The 21,551-nt window shown below is 39.4% G+C and overlaps 1 protein-coding gene across 2 annotated transcripts in view; it reads right to left on the bottom strand.

Moving 5' to 3' along the window:
* Window positions 1-18,043, bottom strand: part of SHQ1 (SHQ1, H/ACA ribonucleoprotein assembly factor) — a 45,877-nt gene extending 27,834 nt beyond the window's left edge. The window contains exons 1-11 of one of the 2 annotated variants that reach the window (XM_082767836.1): window positions 17,827-18,043; window positions 17,246-17,339; window positions 16,404-16,586; window positions 15,452-15,516; window positions 14,491-14,613; window positions 13,248-13,399; window positions 11,800-11,912; window positions 11,402-11,529; window positions 4,687-4,841; window positions 2,845-2,898; window positions 787-910 (exon numbers count right to left, since the gene is read on the bottom strand). In XM_082767836.1, the coding sequence (XP_082623962.1) occupies window positions 787-910; window positions 2,845-2,898; window positions 4,687-4,841; window positions 11,402-11,529; window positions 11,800-11,912; window positions 13,248-13,399; window positions 14,491-14,613; window positions 15,452-15,516; window positions 16,404-16,546 (1,057 nt within the window). In that variant the 5' untranslated portion in view covers window positions 16,547-16,586; window positions 17,246-17,339; window positions 17,827-18,043. The remainder of the gene's footprint in view (window positions 1-786; window positions 911-2,844; window positions 2,899-4,686; window positions 4,842-11,401; window positions 11,530-11,799; window positions 11,913-13,247; window positions 13,400-14,490; window positions 14,614-15,451; window positions 15,517-16,403; window positions 16,587-17,245; window positions 17,340-17,826) is intronic. The other variant, XM_082767835.1, reaches the window with a different exon arrangement.
* Window positions 18,044-21,551: the final 3,508 nt, after the last annotated feature.

Below are 21,551 nucleotides of genomic sequence, written 5' to 3'. Positions count from 1 at the left end.
GGAACAGCTGAAGAGGATGCTTTAAGAACTTCCTTTAAACGTAGACAAACCACGAAAGTCAGAAATCCTAGTCTTTCCTTTCCTAGAGGCCTTCAGTCAGGTAATTGAAGAAGATCAAGAGCAGCAAAACAACAGAATTCCTGCTACATTTGTAGCAATAAGTGACTCTGCTCTGAAATATATCAGAAATAAAAAATATAAGACACCTTTAGAATAGGGTCTAAAACAATTATAGTATCTAACCTACCATAAAAAAGCTTTATTAATGTTATTTATCAACAGAAAAAAAAATCTTTAAAAACAGAGAAATACAGCATAAAGAAAAATACTTTAGAATTCAACATCATGTTAATAATTACAGTAATTTTCTCTGAAGACCTTTTCCCTAAAGCTTTACAAATCACAGTTGGGCTACACTGATTTATTAAGATACTAGCTCTGATCAAAGCTTTTTCTGAGGATGAGATATTCATAACACTTGTGTGGATTTTCTGGTGTGAATAACGTAGCTGAATTTCCCCCCAACTGCATGCATTATCTGCTGCCTAATTAATGAGCTGCTTCACAGGCTCTTGCCTGGCAAGTACACTAATTTTGTTCCCTTCACTCCCCGGTCTCCTTTTCGCAAAGCCAGCAGATGTCCAGGAACGTGGCTATCCATCAAGTTCAGGTGAAACGGGCCAAAAGATTAGAAAGTATTTTTGTTGTTTCTTTGTTTTTGTTTTGTTTTGTCTGTGTGGATTTTTTTTTTAAACAGACATACAAACAATGTGGCTGAATGCTTACCTAGTTGTAGTATCATGACTGTATCATTCAAGGCACGTGTCACCAAGTCGAAATGTCTGTGCAGTGGATAGCAGAGCACTCTTCTTCCAAAACATACCACAACATCATGAATGTCATAGAAACACTGCATATATCAATGACAAATCTGAATTAGTCTGTGTACTTCTCAATACAAAGAGCTACTATTTCTTTTTACATATATAGGGAAAAGTTTATATACATAAGGAAAAGTAGCATAGATAAAAAGTAGTTTATGTATTACGCATCTAAAATCTGTACTTTGATAGACACGAAAATCAACATGTTAAATGGAAACAAGACTGTGCAGTTAGTTTGCAGAGCAGAATAACAGAAGTCCTATACATTTCAGTGGTTTTGAATTAAAAAAGTAGGGAACGTTAGAATAAAATGTCTAACTTGAGACTTTGTCATTCTTTAGATTAAAGCAATAAATTCCATCTGCCCCACATTATTATATATATTAAGGGGAAGCTATAAAAAGCCTTTTAAGATTTTTTTTTTCTTTTAAGAAAAATTAAAAACACATGATATTAACAAAATACATGTGTACATGTAAGATCTCTAAAAATGATACACGACGCTGCCTTTCATGAAAATTATAGATATTTGAGACAAGGATAAATATATCTGCCTAGGGAAAGCAGTTCATTGTCCTCGTTTATGAGTGAGGAAGACCTCTAATTTACTCAGACCGGAGGCATTAATGAGTTATTACACACTCTCTTACAAGAGCCACTTCTTTTTCAGCTTTCGCTTTACAAAAGACAAAATATTCCATTTATGAATTCAAATAAAAATACCAATTTCACCTTGAATCCACAATTTATTAAAATTAATAAAGGTGCTTTGTTGACAGCGAGCACTGTTTTGTATTATATGACCACCTCAACTCGTTTTTCATTTTAATGACTGCTGATAAGCATTTTAATCATATTTTGTTATTTGAGTCTAAGGTGTGTACGCATGACAATCAGTTCAAAAATGGCAGTCAGTTCAACCAACCCATCGCTGAGGCAATTTTGTTTACAGATGGATGAAAACACCCGCCTCTACATGGTTTGTGTAACAGATAGAGTTATTAACAGCTTGGTGCCAGGAGACTGAATTTCCTGGGTGTGAAGTATACTGTTGGCGCAGGCTGCGCCAAGAACTGCTACATTATAGGATGAGCACATGCAGAAAACTCCTTCGCTGTGTTAGGGTATGGATCTGCAAGCACTCGAGATAAGGCAATCACTATTTTAGCTGCACTCCTCCGTCACTAGCTACTGCAGAACACCCAGCCGGACACAGAGACAGACTGACCAACCTGGAAAATCAGTTATGAACGGAACAAGTTCTTGTTAATCTCTCACCACTGCTAGAAGTGGTCATAGGACCGAACCCAAATAGCCTGTCAGAAATCTCATTTTTGATCCCGCAAACTGAGACGTGGCTCAGTAATTTCAGGAATGATGGAAGGCCAGACCTTTCTAGCCCACTGCGATCACAACCAGTAAACGGCCACAGGCCAGGTTACGTCCCTTCCACTCCCAGCTCTGTGACAACTTAATTACAGAGGCCTGTGAGCTCCCAGTAAACGATGTGAAAGCACACAATAGAAAAAAACAGTTTGTTCCCTCCAGTCTATGCTGATTTCAAAGAGCCAGCAAATCCCCACAAGTAATGGGACAACAGTGCTGAAAGGAAGGGACGGAGTAAAGCAACACACATCGACTGGCTTACTTTGCAAGAAATATGAAACAAAATCATTCAGATAAGTAGCTTTTTTGTATTGACTGAGCTCAACTCTTCCACAACAGTCCAGAGCAAGGCCCAGCACCAAGAGACAGACCAGAGGTCATGCTCGAGCCCCTTGGGGCTACTACTAACTAGGAGCCCAGAGGTCATGATCAATTTCTGCTAGTATTTATCAACAAGTGGATATACAGTTATTTTAGACTCAATACTGAATGAGTAAGCCTTCCTCAATTGCAACGTACAATGCCAAGAACAAATAACACTGCAAATCTGTAACACAAAGAAGTTTGAACTCACCTCCAGCCAGCACAATGTAGCACTCAGTTTCCTGACGTTCCAAGATGATTCAACCTGATTTTAAGTGGAGACCATAAAGCAAATATCATCTAATTCAACATTCAAGACTGCTGGCAAACTATTTAAGATAACATTCCTGCTGCAATTTAAGAACCTTTGTGAACATGGAGGAGTAATTACACTATATGCATTGAAATGGTCACAGGACAGCATTAAAAGTTTTATTGCAATACAGATGTTAAAATATCTGAAATGGTTTCTGTATTGGGAATATCTAGCCCATGCACAAAGCCTTTAAAATACAACACCAATCACAGAGTAAATTATTTCTGTGGAATTCTGTCCCTTTTCAGCAAGCAACAGAAACGTCAGTCTGCCCAGTGCATAAATCCAGATCAAGCTACAATGCCTTGTTTCATGAAAACAGCTCAAGACTTCTGGCTTTCAGAGGGTGTCCTAAAGCCAGCAGTATACATAAGATGTCATTATTCTTAAGATGTGGCAGATTCCTAATATTTCTGTGGTAGTGTGGTCTAGGCGGATGATTATGACTAAAAGCCAGGAAGCCTTCAACTATAACCCTGACTTTTGTAAAGATTTGTGTGGCCTGAATGTCTTAGTCTTCCTATTAAAGAGAAACAAAGACAGAATGTGTTTTCTACACATACCATAAATGACTATTGCAAAGCTCAATGATGATTTGTACACGTGCTCCTCACACATATGCACCTTTGTGCAACATTAACAAACAATACAAGAGTCCTGTGATTACTCTGTTCGATAGGCAGGTCTGCACGGTTCTGCCAGCAATTCTAAAATCCATGCTTCACAATTCAGTCTGATTAGAACAGAATGGTTTTGATTATATGTTGCAATATTTTGATTAAAAGCATAAAGAAAACATCTCCTTGGTTAGTATCAGCAGAGGAGACGTTAATGTTTTTATCTGGAAAGCAGGTCCATTTTAAGAAGACAAGTTTTCCAAAGAACTGCACAGAAACCACACTAAACTTGTGCTATCTTCTTCCTTCTTTATATCTTACAAAAAGCCTAGGATACAAAACACAAAATAAAGCTGGCTGCTCTTCTATGCAAGAAACAGAAACACCAGAATACTGAAAGTGGAAGCCGCCTTCCTACTTCCCTCCAGGATTTAAATACTGGAGAAAAAAAAAATCATTGCTGTTTTGTATTCAAATGTGTATTGATTTTAAGATTTTAAATGCCTAACGGCAGTTTCCAGAATGCCTCAAACATTTTTCATACTCACTGCACAAGTTTAAAAATAAAAATGAATCAGTCTAAAAAAAAGAATAAATCAATTTTGTTAAAAGCACGTACCGATTGCCTATATAAAACACTGAATTCATAGTCTCAATCCTACAGAATTAATGATTTTCCATGCTTTTCCAGAATCCAAATCAGCAAACTTACCTATTACAAAACAGTCAAAAAAAAATCTGAAGAACCATCTATATGAGAATGCTTTCATGAAATCTGCGTTTACATAAACAAGACATCACAAATCAGAACCTAAGGGAAGTGTCTTTAATCTCCTGCATCTCCTTCACCTTGCTCCCATAGCTAGAATTCTGCTCCAGAAGCAGCATTTAGAAATTGCAATAATCCTGAATTGCATCCCAACAGCTCAATCTAGAGAAGGAATGTTTTGCATTGTAACTTAGTCAATGATGTATTTTTAAACACTTGGAACTAAGTTCACTTTGAAAGTTAAGTTTTCCAAACAACCAAACAGGGTCTGGCAACAGGTTACTAAGACGTAGTGCATTTCCTTTTATCTTTTTCTTTTTTTTTTTCTTTTTTTTTTTTTTAATTACTTACATTTTGTTCTCCTTCGTTGACACAGATGTCATAGCAATATGCCAGAAGGATATCAATTAAGCTCAGATACACGTGATGACGGCTTCTTTTATCCAGAAGATAGGATTTATTTGTGAACCTTCTCAGCTGTTCTTTCTCTTCTTCAGTGAAGACAACTACATAAAGTAAAAGGATAATTGATTACGAATTTAAAGCTGACTCTTTGATTTAACGGGTGGTAATACTATTTCGACAGTATCTTTAAAAATAAGCATTACTACTTACAAGTCACTCATCACTCAAGAAAAAGCCTAAATTATTCTTCATTATTTATTAAACTGATACACTCTTTGCAAAGTGAAGCTCCAGCCCTGGAAAGTATTACATGTATACACCAGCAATTTTGAAGCCCTCAGAAAGCACCAAGGATTTCCGTGGACGTGTTGGTAACTCACAGAGTAGTAAATGCATGATCAGGACCTGAAGGAATTTTAATTTACTAAGTCCATGTTGTACAGGATAAGAAGAACACAGAAGAAAACAAGTGTTTTTTCTTAATTTAGCAAAGTGTAAGAACTAAATAAATAGGGAAGGGAAAAAAGGAAAGATATAATTTCATATTTCTAAACGTCAAATTTTGACTCAGGACCTAGATACATGATTTAGGAGCATCATTTACACTGTCCGATAATATCCTCCTGGTGTTTAAGGAAGATCAAAGATTAAATCCTATCCCAGTGATGGCAGTATGAAAGCTACAATTATTTCCAAAGAGCTATGGTTTCCACTGTCTGTGACCATCGCATTTTGCTCACCTTCAGTGTACCTCATTTAGTTAACAACAGCTATACTGAGCCAAGGCAGCGAAGCACCTCACCCAGCTCCTTCTCTTTGGGATGCACAAAGAGGAAGGCACCACCACAGCAGGCGTGCTGCAATAACGCATCAAAATATTGCTCTAGGGATCTGTGGTGCAGGCATGGAGAGCTGAAGGAGCATCCTGAATGGCAAACTTTCTGAAGAGTACTTCAAGCACTTCAGGAAGGATGTCACAATTACCTTGAAATAACAGCACAGATTAAGGAGATAACTGACTAAAAGCCATCTCTGCACAAACTCGAAGTACATCGAGAAGTCATTTAGTAAAATTAAAGCAGCTAGAAGCCTGAGCTAAGAGATTTTCATCCAGGCAGCGTGGCGTGCAGGCGCTCCGTGTCAACAGGCTCTGATTTACTGAGTCAGATGGATGTGGCAGACACATTTTGGTCACACCACAAGAGAAAGTTACAGACACAAAGCGACTTGACAGGAGAAAGCTGTGTTACCAGCTGATGCTCTGTTGCATTGCAGAAGCCCCACTCCACTATTTTTGCAAGTACCAGCAAAACTGGAACCAGCCTGATTTAAGGATGGCAGTCATTTAGGGAGATTTCTGAGAAGATGGCTACAAGCCTAATGCAGCGCTCTCCTTACACCTTCATAACAAGCCCTAAGCACAAGAGTGGATACGTGGTGTGCCCCTTAGCTTAGTGAATTTGATTTATTCTAGGAAAGGAGAAAAAACAACACCTTATAATATTGAAATCTCTCTTCAGTTATTCTTTTACCACCTCTTTTCTGAGTCACCGTGTTCTGCCATACTCAGCTGGGGGCAGAGAGAGGCAGCAAGCAAAACACCCGAACTTAAAAACAAAAAGCAATTATTGGGCAACACACCAGGACGAGGGGTTGATACTGGACAGTACACTCAGCACCCTGATAAAGCGCCTGGAGTCCCTGGTAGCCAGGCACCAGTCAGGAGGGGAAAGGTCAGCTTCTGCAGCTCTCCAAGACAGATCCTCAAATATTACTGAGCTGCCATCTTCCACCAGCTTCATTAGCACTAACAACTTGACCTGATAACCCAACAATTCCCACCTCGACTCCCTATTTTCCACATCACCATTTAGCTCTGGAATCCTTAAGCCACTAACAATCCTGCCTCCACAACCTTACCTGTAATTCTACCACTCTGATTTTTCTGTGGACTTTCTCACAGCCGTCAGCGTGAGCCAAGGTTACGCGGCTGGGACGTAGCAGAGCCCCGGACCCTTGGAACACAAACAAATCCCTCAGGAGAGCTTACAGCACAGCTTACAGAGAGAGAAGGTTACAACTCCTGGTAAACCACGTTTCTTTTTACATCCCTTACTCATTTCGCTACTGTAAGGATGATGATCATGAAGGTGCTTAGAGATGTTTCTCCTCAATTTATACAATCCACATTCTCAGAGATGCTACCCCGCTACAAGACACGTGAACTTCTTCATCCAAGGAGCTTTCTACAAGACTTCTAATTTTACAACTGTTTTCAAACAAATGTCTGTGATACCCAAGGCACATACATATGCACACACCTCATATTGAGGCATCAAATTACAAATTAAGAAAAACATTTTTGAATGTTTTTTCTTTATGAACTTTTTAAACGTTTCAGCTTCATAACCATGAAATGCTTGATTTAAATTCCTATGGAAACTTCTTTACGAGCTAAAACATTTCTCTGGAGTGGAGCCAGTCTCCATTTATTTACAAGCTCCCACAAAAAAATTCCAGCTTTTATGTCATCTTAAGAAAGCTGATCTCTTCCATTTGCTATGATCTAGTACAAAATGACAATTTAGTGAGACTGTGGCAATTCAACTCTGTTTTCCCATTAATGCAATGCAGCTCAGTATTATCCCCTAAATCACCAACCTAGATGGCACATCTATATTCTATCAGCAAATTTCTTGGCAAGTTCTTAAAATGCATTGATTGTTCAGCAAGTCACCTCCATCATTCATATTAAAATTGTCCATAAAACCATATGTGCAATGTTGTAGCACACTGGAAAAAAAAAAATTAGTTTCTGAAAAATATAGCATAAAACCACTCTGAAAGTTGCTACAGTAGGGTGGGTTTAATGAGGTATCACAACAGGGTGTTTACAGTTAGGAGATCCAATTAGGAAGAAAAAAGGCATTTCCAATTTCAGCAAGCTTTCCACAGAAAACCCTCTCCTGGAGTAGAACACAATTTATTATTAATAGTATATGCAAGTGGCACTTTCATCCTGAAGAGAAACACAAAAAAACAGAGGTAAAACCAAAGCTAAGGGAACAAAAGAAATTCTGAAAGAAAAAAAAAAAAAAAACAAAAAAAAAAAAAACACAGGAAAAAAGCCCAAGTCTGCAAGCAAAGACTCCTACATCAGATCACATTCATAAAGCTTAAAATCACTTCCAGGGACTACAGAAGTAAAGCAGTTTGCTACAAAGAAACTAACGACTCTCATGCTTTGAAAGAATTGTGTCACAGAACACATTTTCTGCAGGATGTAAGTCATTTACCCCAGCACTCGCCAACTTCTAGGTCCATCTCACTGTGCTTGCTGCAAGCAGCAACCAAGATGGGCATGCATCAGAATCACTTCTGTTCTCCTCCAAACACTCACTATATCAAGTACTGGATCTACTACCAAGAAGTCACCTTCCACTGTTCTTAATCAGTGACTTAACAACTGCAAGTGGATGTTTGTCTCACAGCTGATGACAGTTGCCAATGAGATCTCCCTCATCCAGGTTAAGGAACAGCCCAACACTGACAGCAAACATTTTTAATTGTACTACTGAATACCTGTTAGATTCCCTAGAATCCATATTCCAGAGGTATGTGCAAAATGGCAACAATGGTTCTAAGTAGAAAGCAAAGAAGTTGTGAATTCAGTGAATTTCATGAAATGTGAGACTTTTCCTCCTCTAAAAGAGAAACTCTGAAGCATTTTGACATATACAACTGGACCATAATCACAGAAAAAACAAGTCTACCAGACAAGAGCAAAGAAGCAGCAAGACTAGACAATTCCCAAAGGTAAACGCTGCAAGATGTTCATTAACTTAGTTACTGCAAAGTACCAGGTGTTGTTAATAAAATTTCTCTCTGGAGAAAATACTTGAAGTTTACAAATAAAGATCCATCAATTCCGTAAAGATCTTGAAGAATAAATTATCCAGGCCTAAAACTAATTATTAGCATGTCAAAACCACCACCTACTTTGTTTTCCTAATTCAAAAATACAAGTGTATAGTACAAGGTAATCAGAACAAGTGAAATCATAATTACATTTTCTGCTATATTAAGCCTGTGCTTTGTCCATTGGCATTACCAATGTTTTATCTAACAATGCCTCCACAACAATCCATAGTCGCTTTCTGAAAAGCAGCATCTGCTGCCGCTGTTTATCAAATCCTAAATTTGCAACTTAATTTGGATTTTAAAGCATTTTATGTTTGTCACTGCCAAAATCATGCCTCTTCCTGTTACAGTGGGACGGTGTATTCATACATTAACATCTAAACGAATTGTGCAAATTAATCTCACACACAAATTTACTGCTATACTGAGACTACCCTCACTTTTTTAATCACTTCATTTACTTATTTTAAACTACCATTTCTCATTAACACATTTCAAATTGCTCCTCAGTACAGTGAAGTACAATTTAATCCCTAAACAGGACGATGCTTTCTTACCATGTGGCTAAAATTTTATACAGCTGATCACATCACTTAAATTCTAGATAAGGTTCGGAGTATTCAGCACTCAGGAGTGCAATATCTGTATCTCAAGACTGTTGTGAAACTTAGGGCTCTGCATGTGTTGTGTTAGGGGTACTGAGATAACGTGCTACCTACAGAGCCAGCTCAGTGGTCAGACTCGCAGAACCATAGAGAAGTCAAGGTCAGACAGGACTTCTGGAAATCAGCTGCTCCAGCCGTCAGCTCACACCTATTGTGAGTTGTAAGCAGTTTTAAACACCATAAAACTTGTAGTCTCTTAGCAAGCCATGTGTGTGGAAGTACCTCACCCTCTCAGCAGCTGTTTAGAGGCTTCTTACTAGAAGCACCATCTAATACCAGCAACTGTCTCCGTATCCTTCTAGGTACATTAATACACGTTGCTGGAATGCATTCAGATTTCTCCCACTTCTAATGGAAATGATGCAAAGTTTCTCAAGTAGTAAAGAAGGTCCTTTACTCAGCACAGTCCTTATTTCTATGTGCATTTTCTGTGTCGTTTCCGTTTACTCAACATGCACACTAGGAAACATATTAATGCAGATATGCAATCGAATTGCAACCAGTTTGTGAGAATTCCTGGATCTGTAACCCAGATAAACCAGATCTGTGACCCAAATTATCCAATCCCTTCAACTGGATAAACCATAACAGCAATACAAGAACATTTTAATCCTCCTATTGATCATAAGACTCCAGATCGAATAGCCTGGACCCCCCTCCTGCCCTTATTTCCACTATTCAAGTGGAACCTGTACTCCCCCTCATGGTGGTTTCTTTTACCACAACTCATTCAGGTTTAGCAGCCTCCGAAGGCTTCAGATCCCTGTTCTGCTGCCTGCCATCCAAAGTCTGTTACCAGAACAGAGGTCTAAGTTGGAGGGCACATGGGGCCTGTTGTCATTACCTAGCCCAAACACCAGATGGCCACTTACGCTATTCAAATTTACTCAAGATCCCCAAAACTACATGAGCCTCTTCACTCTGCCATATTAAGGCCACACTAAGCTTTATTTGATCATCCTGATTACAAAAAAGTCTGTTTTAACAAATGCTTTAGAGAAAAGATGAGCCTTTGTGAAGTCCTAATTTCTGCATTACTTTCCTTAGCAGGCTTGCCAGGCTTTTGAGCAGTTTCTGTATTGTTGCTTCCCCTGAAGTCCGAGAACATATGCACGTGGGTTTTTTTAGAACTTTAATTTGGAATAAAAATATATTCTTTATCAATAGAATCATCCAGCAGCTCTTCATCTTTGTTATACTCCTTTACACAAACATTATCAATATTTCATTCACTAAGGAGAGAATGGGTAAAAACAAACAAAAGAACTCGTTATTCTGTTTCCAAGCCTCTTGTACCTTTGTCCAATGCTTTTTAAATCAAACACTTATGGTGGATATAATTAATTTCTGGTTTCAAAGGCTGAAGAGAGATCAGTAATGAAGATCAGATTACATTTGCAGTAAAATACACAGCATTACCCAAATTCCATTGTTCTACCCCTGTAGAAGATGTGCAAGTGCAGGTTTTATTAGTGCGCTAATATTTTATTTGTTACAGAACCTCTGCTAAAGGGATTATCGTTATCTGCTTCAGAAACATAGGATTTTCATACTATAGAGGAAATGAGGGAAGGACAATAAAAGAATATGCATAATAGTAACTTGTAATAGTCTCTACAATTATTGTGTTCAGAAGGGTAATCTCAGTTATCTGGTAACAGTACTGTTACAAGGTCATCTATTTAGCTTCTAACCTGACACAAAGATTTTCCCCTGAAAAAAAGTCTCTAGGAACTATAAAAACGGTTCAGTAATAAGTACCATGAATGTCTGTGGCACTGTACAAATAACATGAAACGCGCCACAGGCGACACGACCATCAAACAGAGCTAAGGGCTGACACTAGGAGTCTTCCACAACTGATTGCTGGAAAACTTGCTGTGAAATGTCTGCACCACATTTTTAAGTGGGCACTAAAGTCTGTCTTCCAGACTAAAAATTGTAGGCTAACACCATACTTTCCCTTTAAGGATGATAACCTAGAACATAACAAGGCTTCACAGCAATTATTCTGTAACAGGTACGTACACGCAAACACACACACACACACATATATATATATAAAATGCTCTCACCTACTGTATTGCTGTCGTGTTTCTGATGACTTTCTCCCTGCAAGGCTATCATTTTTTCATGAGCCTCAACCCACCACGGTTTGTATTTCAAAACACGCTGAATAGCTTCATCTTCAAAAAAGTCAGCTCTGAGGAAAAAGAAGACATAGTACTCAGTTAGCTTTCTGGGCTGCAAGGGCACATTGCCAGCTCAAGTCAAGCTTCCCATCAACCAGCACTCCCATGTCCTTCTCCTCAGGGCTGCTCTCAGTAACATCCTACTGTGATGAGACAAAGGGGCAGGTAAGAAGTAAAGCTATTATTTCCACAAGTGTTCTTAAAACCAAGCATCCATAGAAGAAGTGATTATTTCAACTGAGATACTTTTACTTGACCAGATAAAATAAATCAGTACTCACAGGTAATGATCAGAATCGAACTTAGCAGCTTCTGCTGCCAGGCGTTCCTTCCTACGTTCACATACCGGAGTTTTGTCTGGATCCTTAACGTCTACAACATCACTGAGTTCATCCTGAAAATGCATCAAGAGTGAGATGACAAAGCTGCAGATACAACATGCAAGATTCATTTAGTAAAAGTTTATGAAGGATGCTTATAAGCATTACAGTGTAAAGCCTAGATGCTGTCCAACCTCTCTTTCAAATCTTTCAAATTCAGGCTCTGCTGGGCAAATAAAAGATCGAAATTCTAATGAGTTACAATTATAACAAACTCTAAAGACCTTCAAATATTATGAGCTCTATTAACGCCTTTATACCATAAGGCAGACAGGTTACTTTGCAGTACAATGACAATTGCTATGTTTAACAAAAGCACACAACCACAAGAAGGCAAGATAAAAATCATAGCTATTGTTCTTGTGACTCTTGAGATTACTGCTATGCTCTGAAGTGGCCATACATTAATTAACAGGCGATTGTAGTGCCCTTTTAAATATCATTAAGCAGTGGTACTTTAATGCTGATGGGAAATGTACTTCGGAAATTTCATGGTAATAAACCAGTGTATATGTCTGAACAGAATGCAAATACTTTCTCCATAAATAGCAATCTTTCTGCTCCAAACCCTTAAAATCCTACAATTCAAGCAGTCGTAACTTACAGTTATATGATTTGTTTTAAGCACCTACTGGCAAAATTGCTCGGTGTAAGAACTTAAGCAGAACATTAAAAAACAATAAATTATCAACTACTACTTTAACAAAAGCTTTGCACGCTATGAAAGGTATTCTCCTACCTCGCATGTTACTGGGTGTAGATTACTTTCCATCTATTCATGAAATAAAAGAACTTCTGAATGTACAATAGCAAAGTAACCACATTTTAAAGTTCCTGCCCTGCCAACTAATCCACAAAAGGAAGTTCCAGTGCATCAGCATAACCCCAGTAAATCTAACAGATACCAGGTGGGCAATCACCTTGAAGAATTACGATCTCAACCAGTAAATACCACCTAATTATATTTCAATTTATTTTATTCGACATAGTAGATAGCTAGGCATTGCCCTCTTCATGAAATATTTTATAAGCCTAACAGTAGAAGGGCTTCACTTTGCATTTTTTTAAATCTAAGTATTTATTCAATTTAAAAAAAAAACAAGAAAACCCACACCTAATAAGAAATAACTCCGATACACAATTAACTCATTCAAGCATCTCTATTTTCACAGAAAAACAAAGATCTGTCTGTACTGTTACATGCAAGGGCATAATATACTCAGTCTCAGAATGGCACAATGGAGAACTGTTACCTAACAATCCCCTCCTGACTATGGAATGAGCCAGGAAGCCTACTCAACAGGAAAGCTACCTGGATCTTTTGTTAGGAAATATCAAAATGCATCTACCTGCAGCCGCTGGAACACCCCCGAACGCAGATTCCCAAACCCATAGTAGTACTGTAGTGGTGGAAAGCTTTCTGCAGTTTCTTTATAAGGGGTCTGCTCTATTTCCCATTCAAATTCTTCTTCCTCCTCCTCAGACAACGCAGCAGAGGCACCTGCATATATTGCATGGTCAAAGGAACAAAATTATTGTGTAGGAAACGTATACAATTTAAAAGAAAGGCAAACACCAATAACAAAATAAGCATTTTTCATTGTTACATCTTTAAGAAATGTTTTACTACACTGGATCAGCTGTAACTTCCAGAAGAACAAAAGAGGGGAAAAAACAGAGGTAGTGGACGAATGTGAACAGCACAACTCCAAATTCCCCTTTATCTTATCCAGTTGACTGAGCGCATCCTGAGAACTTCCCTACCAAATAAACCAAGTAGTTTGAATGAAAATTAGCTATAACAGACTAGATTCATAGATAACAAGGCAAAAAGACAAAGATTAGGAAAAAGCTTTTTTTTTTCCTGTTGATGCAACGCACAAATTCCCAAATACCGATGTTCAGAATTTGTGAGGTTTCACTGGACTTCTTGTGCCACTATCCCAAAGGGCGGTCTTCCAAAAAATTATAACTCTTGTCACCTGGAATCTGCAATAGTATCACTTTCACACACAAGCCCCGTTATTTTCCAATTGCATTATAAGGTTGAAGGGTGGCATGTGCCTATATCACAGTTCACACTGGAATAGTGTGAATCACTGCTTCTGTCACAAAGGATTTTAGTGAACAAAGAAAAAAAGACATTCACTGGTTACTGAAGTGTTTCGGACAAGCAGATGATTAAACAAAGAATCATAGATCCTGCTCTAGATTCAACAAATTTCAAAACTGGAGACAAGAAAAACTGAAGCTTTTTGAGTACACTCACTCAAAGTCTGAGATCATTGTTCCACTGTATACAGCCACTAGAGGGGTACAAAGATCTACAGAGGATTAGCATATATTAAACACACCTTTAAAAAATGTGATCACAACTAAGCCTACAGATACAACACCTCTAACTCCTGAAGACATTCCTTTCAATACATACTAGTAATTCCAGTCTCACTCATACTCCGCTTGTGCCTTGGACTAAGTAAGAGTAGAAACACTCTTATTTTTTTGTAATATATATATATAGGTAGATCTATTTTCCTAACTATTTTCTTACATATCTGTATCGATAATGTAACGAAGACTTTTTTGTCTTACCTATCTCCTCCACTAAATGTTTTGCTGATCTTGATTTTTTGGGTGCTAAAAGGGATGTTACCATATCCAGTCCTTCAAAATATTGCCCAGGACTCTCCTTAGGTAATCGAATTGTCAAGGTCCCTTAAAGGAAAGTCAGAATACAGTTATGATATTAAAATAACCATGACAAACAAAAAATGTGCATTTTTCCTCTAATGAAAAAGGCTCTCAGAAATTGGGATACATGCAGGTAGCATTTTATCGTGCATCCATCTCTGTGCATGCTTTTAAACACACCTAACAAGTTTCACAGAAATCAAAGATTTTTATGATAAAGCACAGAAGAGAATATTTAATGAGTTGTGGTCTCTTGACTCACATTGCATAACACACCAACAGAAAACAAGCTTGAATTTATCCTGAATCCGTCCACCAATCAAGCCATCAACTGAAGATCATAGGAAGCTATTTAGCATTCTGATTATTGTTCCGAGTCAGTACATAATAAAGGCTTTGCAAGCCTTTTGTTTTGTTTACGAATGCATTTATTCCAAAAGGTAAATACTGTTTTACAGAAATACCATCCACCTTAAGAGAGAGGACTGTCATGAGACTGCCTCAGGATTACCTCATTTCTGCTTAGTACTATCTGACTTCATTGTGGATTTGCTAGACTAATGATCTTTGTACAATGGCATGTCTGGCCCCTATGGGCTCAAAGGAAACTTGTACATATTTTTTTCATTATTAGGACAGTTATGGAATGTCATTTGTGCTTACTGATAGCCTAAGTACAGCAAATCCCCAGCAATTTCTTTGTTTTGTTTTTTTTTTTTATACCACGTAACGTGGGAGAAGCTTTGAATTTATTTACAGTATCATATACTTTGCTAAATGCAATTCCAGTGCAAGGAAGTATAAGTTACTGGAGAGTTAGTAACATTCTTAAAAACTAATATACTAAGAACATTAACCATACGTTTGTCTACATTGTAAGATGCTTTTTCTCTGCCATCTTCCACAATTCTTCCAGGAAGCGTCAACCTGTGGGCAAGAAGCAAGATGATGACTGAATGCCTGACTAGTTGTGCAACTTAACATCTCAGCACACAGACATGTAAGGCGCATTCCAAAAGGAACACAAACAATTTAACTACGTGATTCCTCTTGATACTAACGGAAGCGATAAAGCTAAATCCCTATGCAGTTCAGGGTCACAGCCACGACAGAGACAAACAACATCCTTGGCACTATGTGCAGCATTTGGAAGATTCTGTAATTTAAAAATTCTAAACGAATCTAATCTACAGCAACGTGACACAAAGTAACTAATTCACTGCATTCTACCAACCTACTAAGACCCCTTGTGGTCTGCTAACATGTATTGTGGAAGCTTATTCAAGAACACAGGAAACAGAAAATAAAAAGGGTTGATAACTCATCAGCTCTTACATGCCAAAGGTTCCCTTAGTAATTCCCTACTGAGATTGCCTCTTGGTCCTTTTCTGCAGCATAGAGGGGATCTTGCAAGCTGTAGACTTCACTTCCTACCACCTGTACTCACGTGACTTTTCTCCATATGTTATTGGGCATCGAAATACATTCTTCATCAAATATATTCTATCTGGGTCTACATCACTTACATGCGCCCAAAGAACCGTGTTGTCATTTTACAACTAAAACTCTATGGTATGGTAAACTCAGAAAAGCAGTTATTTAAGTTCCTTTTAAGGTGACTTAATGTCTGGAAACAAAGTGAATGGATCCATAGGAAGAATTCCTTGCAAAAAAACGGCCTGCCTGAAGTCAAGAATGTCAGAGCTGTAGATGAAGAATGATCTGAGATATCCCACATGAAGTTCATTTTCTACTGATTTTTATGTATTTGATGAAGCCCAAAGTTTTTTTTTTTAAATGCTTCTACTACTTGCCTGAGAAAGTAAGGCTTAGAATAAAATTTAAAGTCTTCCCCTTCAAAGTACAAGTCAAACTCTGAAGCTCTTGCATAAGGTACGTCAATGATTATTGTAAGGAAATCCGGATCCTGGCTCAGCTCAAAAGCTGGAGTAATCATGATGAATGCCACAGGCAAAGCAACCACTGACTATACAGTCCTATCAAAACAGAGAAACAAGAAAAGGTTAGTATGTTGTAGTTTCCATTTTATGACAGTAAATAGAATCTCTTGAAAATTTTGTATGAAAAACATTTCAGATTATCACAGAATTATCTTCTACACACTCAAGAAGAAAACACTCATGAAAACAGAAACAAAAAACGCGTTCCTATCAAGAATACGAAGGTACCATCTTGCTGCAGCATAATGAGAACTTATCATAAAAGATCACAAACATTTGGAGCACACAGAAGTATTTAATACATTCATCATAAAAAGCACACCAAGTTCAGTCCTAAAATTTGTCTGTTTTCTGTAACCATTACTTAGTATTTCACAGCGAACTGACCATAAACCATGATTAAAAACGTTGAAAAAGAGCAGCGTTTTATAATAACTGCAGCTGTGCTTTACAGTGGCATGCACAGGTGAGCCAGACCACAAGCAACAGACAGAGTACACCCCACACAGATGAGCTGGGTGCACGCCCTGAGCATCCTGTCCTTCGTGTCACATTTAACATACGCCACGGGGATGGTACGTGCAGAGCAAGTCAGAGGTGCTCCTGCGCAGCGGGCTCAGGCCACCATAGCTGTCTCAGCAACACAAGCAACTGACAGGCTCGGATTTCCTCATGTCCATTACAAGCACACTTACTGTTCTGATCAGTTTGCAATTTTCTGGTCAGTTCCAGCGATGCCAATTTCGCAGCCCAGCCTCGGTTCCGCCTGCAGATTCGGCCAAAGAGCACCTGAACACAAGTTGCATTGCATTAAGTTACCTGCACTTGGAATCTCCCTCACTGAGTGATTTTAAGGTTTGAATCATCACCTAGCAGCATCAGATGTATGTTTGTACATGGTCAAATAAATATTTTGAACGAGGGAAGGGATTTACAAAGTAGCGCCCATCTGATGTATACAACCTGTCTCACTCCTTGAAAGCTTTGAAAGCTTCCTTATTCAGGGTATTTTTTTAGGTTTAACTTAGAATCCACTTTTAATTAAGAAAAAATAAATAAATATATATATATATATATAACATTTGAAAAATCTTTTTACCTAAATAAGAAAAATACGCGGGGCACCACCTGAAAGTGCGGCTCCCCCCCTGCCGCCCCCCAGCCCCCCCACACCACCCCATCCCCAGCAGCGCCTGCTCCAGCTTAACGCCGCGTTTTCCCGAATAACCCAATTTCCCGGCTTTTTCTCTTGTTTTAAATAAAAGAACACACAAACCGGCCCTGCTGCGCACGTGAACCGTTGCCTCAGCGCACCTCTCCCCCGGGGCGCCGCACGGGACCCGCCCGGCTCCCGCAGCCGCCTCAGGAGGCGCGGGCTCGGCCGGGGGCCGGCTGCAGCCCGTGGGCAGGGCCCGGGGACCGCACCCGGGGCAGCACCGGAGGGACGGGACAAGGCACAACGAGGCCGTGCCGCCGCCACTCACCATGCCCAGGCTGTGGCGGTAGCGCATGTGCGGGCCCGGGCGGCAGCTCCGCCTTCAGGGACGGCCTCGCACAGAACCGGCCCTCACAAGCCCTTCACAAGCCCGTCCCTCACAAACAAGCCCCGGCTGCCTCCAGCTCGCTGCCCGCCCCCGGAGGAGGGCGCTGGGAGGGAGGCGAGGGCGCCCCCGCCGGCCCTGAGCTCGGTTTTCCCCTCACAGCATGGTGCGGGCTCCCCCCCGCTGCTCCGTAGAGAAGCCACGGCGCTGACTGTGGTGGTTTGGTGCCCCTGGCGTCCTGCTTTTGGGGTTGTGTAAACGGTCTGAAACAAGTGAAAGCAGTATTTGATGTTTTTAAAGCTCTGAGCTTCAACTACCGTCACTACAAGTCTTATAAATCTGGCAAAATCATTCTCAGAGGATGGGGTGCTGTGAGGGGAAGGCTGCCCGCATCACCCCAGCGTTTTCCTCTGATAACCGCAGGGATAGCTGAAAGTGTTGGTGTCGTACACGGCCAGATCCTGATCCTTAAATACAACAGGCTGCTGAAAGTAAATTCAGTGCCACAGCTCAGAATATAACTGCTTTATGTATAAGTACAGCGTGTGGGCAGAAGAAACACCTCTGGAGAGAGGGAAGCTGAGAAGTGAGTAGGAATGGAAGGTTTGGGCCTAATGTAATTCAAATTAAGGTATTAAGGATAAAGTGATTTCAAGAGCTGAAATGCAGAGCAGTGCAGGGGAGCAGGAAAACACAGATCGGTCCCACAAGTACTGCTGGAACAAGATGCCCAGTTCCGTGAGTGTCTCGCAGGAGAGCAGGCAGATGTGAACCAGATTGTCCATGTGAATAGAGGCAGAGCCTGATGATGCCAAGGAAACAGCATTTGGGACAAAGCACAAGAGGCTCGAGGAAATTGATAAAAGCAGAAAAGTATGTTTAAAAGCCAACTATTTAAATATAGAATTTAATGTAAAATTAATCTGATTTTTCTGTCGTCAGACTATGAATGGTATTCTGGTTCCACATCATTCTCTACGTTTTTAAGTGCTACTGATTCTCTTCTCCCTGTTCCCTGTGACATGCATTCAAATGTTTGTCCTGAAGGGATACAACCTCTGCTGACAAAGCTTAAAAAACAAAATAGACAAACATTCTTCCATGCTGATAAAGATTGATTTTCTTGCTGGAAATCCAAAGGATCTGGCATCTCTTCATGAGAAAACATCTTCACTCATACAGAACTGAAACAGCAGTTTAAATACCGTGCAGTGTTTCGTTGACATGCACAAAAAGCAAATACTTGCTTCAAAATAGATAATTCTCCCCAGTGATCTAAAACGGATGGACAGTTTTAATACACAGCCTAAATGTTCCCATGTCCCATTTTTTCACATGCAGAAATTGAAGATGCATTGTATATAGAATGCATTTTTTGGATTAAGAAGTTAATGGCATGTAATTTCAGATGCTGATTTGACTTAGACCAAGGCCTCAGAAACTTTTGATGCATTTCCAGAGAACTTCAGCACTAATTAACTTTTGGACCTTGCCAGTACAATCTGTGGTAAGTGTGTTGGACAGGAAGCTAAATTATGAACCACTAGACACCATTCTCTAGATAAGTCCAAATTCACATAAGATGAGTCTGTGAAAGATAAGAAGTTTCATCAGAGAATTCATTCTGGTCTAACTGATGCTTTCCAAGACTGCCTCAGAATTATTTTTTTCAGACTCTAATAACTCCTAGCCTTTTTTGACTGGTAATACTTTGCCTGTAAAAGAGAATGTATATGCTGATTTCAGTAAGGAAACTGGCACATCAACCAAAAGTTAAATTGACTATTAAGGCTCCATATTTAATTTTTCTCAAAATATAACTGTACTTTAAATTAGGTCCTTACAGATCTACATAATAAATCTTACGGTATAGCACAGGCCTTTGAATGATTTGCCTCTCAATACATATGATGTCATGGTACTGTGGCTGCAATATAAAATATGCAGAACACACTTGGTGTTAATAAATTTGTTCAAATGAAGTCTAAAGTATGCAAAGTTTTACTTAAGCATGCTTTCACTGTTTTATTTATTTATTTATTTATTTATTTATTTATTTTGTCCCCCAGACCTAAGCCATCTGTTTGATTATCTCTGTAGGCACTGTCATGTAACAAGACTACACATCATGACCAGTCCATTGCTTTGCCGCCAGAGTTGAACCCTTTGGAGACTGCAGTGGATTTAGCAGTGCTGACTAGAAACTGTGCCGTGGAATTCTTCTCCAGTCTGGTAATGTAACTGATTTTGTTTGAGCGTGCATGTTGGTAGCCCAGAAGAAATGGTATCTTCACAACTTTGAAAGTTTGAAAGAAAATGGTGCAAACAGGCAGGTAAGTGTACACTGGAGCATATCACACAAACAAGGGAAAAAATCTCCAAAATCATGTTAGGAATGTTTTGCGTATTCCATAATGTTTACCCTGGCATTTTTATGCAGACATTGCTGGCACATCTATATAAAAAAAATATTATTGATAAGTAGTATAAAATCACACATTTTACTGGTTGAGGATTTCATGGGATTGCTATTGATAATAGTTTTTATTAAGAAGGAAGTTTGGTAAGGTTTTGTTGTGGTACATATATTCTTAGAAGAGAGCATATGGTTATGCATTGTGGTTTTTCTGTAGCCTCTCATTTAGTATTGCTATTTTCTCCTTGTATGAAGTAATTTATATTTTGACATCTGCTCAGAATTAAAGTTGGATGAAATTCTGAAACAGTACGTTTTCTTCACATGTCCGTTGATAGTAAGGCTAAGTATTTTTTAGGATACCATTGGTGAAGACTTGTGACATCGGTACAAAATGGCCAAGCTGTGTAGCTTTGCCAGCCACTAAATGCATTTTAGTAGTGGAGGACCAGCTCTTGGGAGACCTGGCCTCAAAGTAAATATGACTTTACAGAGCAGGGCTGTGCAGCAGGAAGATTCACCCTTTTGGGTGAGGTGAATCATTTACTGTACACTGATCCTTACTTTGGTAGGGTCCTGACCCACAGGTTCGAGGCTTTGGCCTCACAGCCTGCAGTTACCTGTCTGCAGTGGCGTGCTTTCCCTCAGGTAGCACTCTGGCCTCTGTGGTGGTCGTCACATTACAGCAGCAGCACTGAGGATCTATTTTAAAACTAGCAGACCGAATAGGCTGATGGAGAGCACATCTCCAGAGAGGTGAGAGACAGCAGGAGAGCTGTGTTTGTTATGAGCCCCACGGCTGCTCCAGTGCAGCTTGTTAGCTCATGGTTGTCCTGCACAGCATTCCCTGGAGCTAAAATGAGCCACGGAGAGTCTGAGTTCAAGCAGTAAGACCATGAGGAATGGGTGAGGCTACAGCTCCTGCTCCCTGTGATGATGTTTGTGCCTCTGCTCTTTGCAGAGCTTATGCTCCAGCTCCATGGGGCAGCAAGAATCCTCGCATTTCCATCCTTTAACAGACATACATTAGCTTACAAACCTACG

The sequence above is a fragment of the Aythya marila genome (assembly GCF_965140915.1).
Source record: "Aythya marila genome assembly, chromosome: 10".
NCBI classification, from domain to species: domain Eukaryota; kingdom Metazoa; phylum Chordata; class Aves; order Anseriformes; family Anatidae; genus Aythya; species Aythya marila.
The sequence above is the reverse complement of the archived record's forward strand: the minus strand, read 5'-3'. Positions and strand labels throughout refer to the sequence as shown.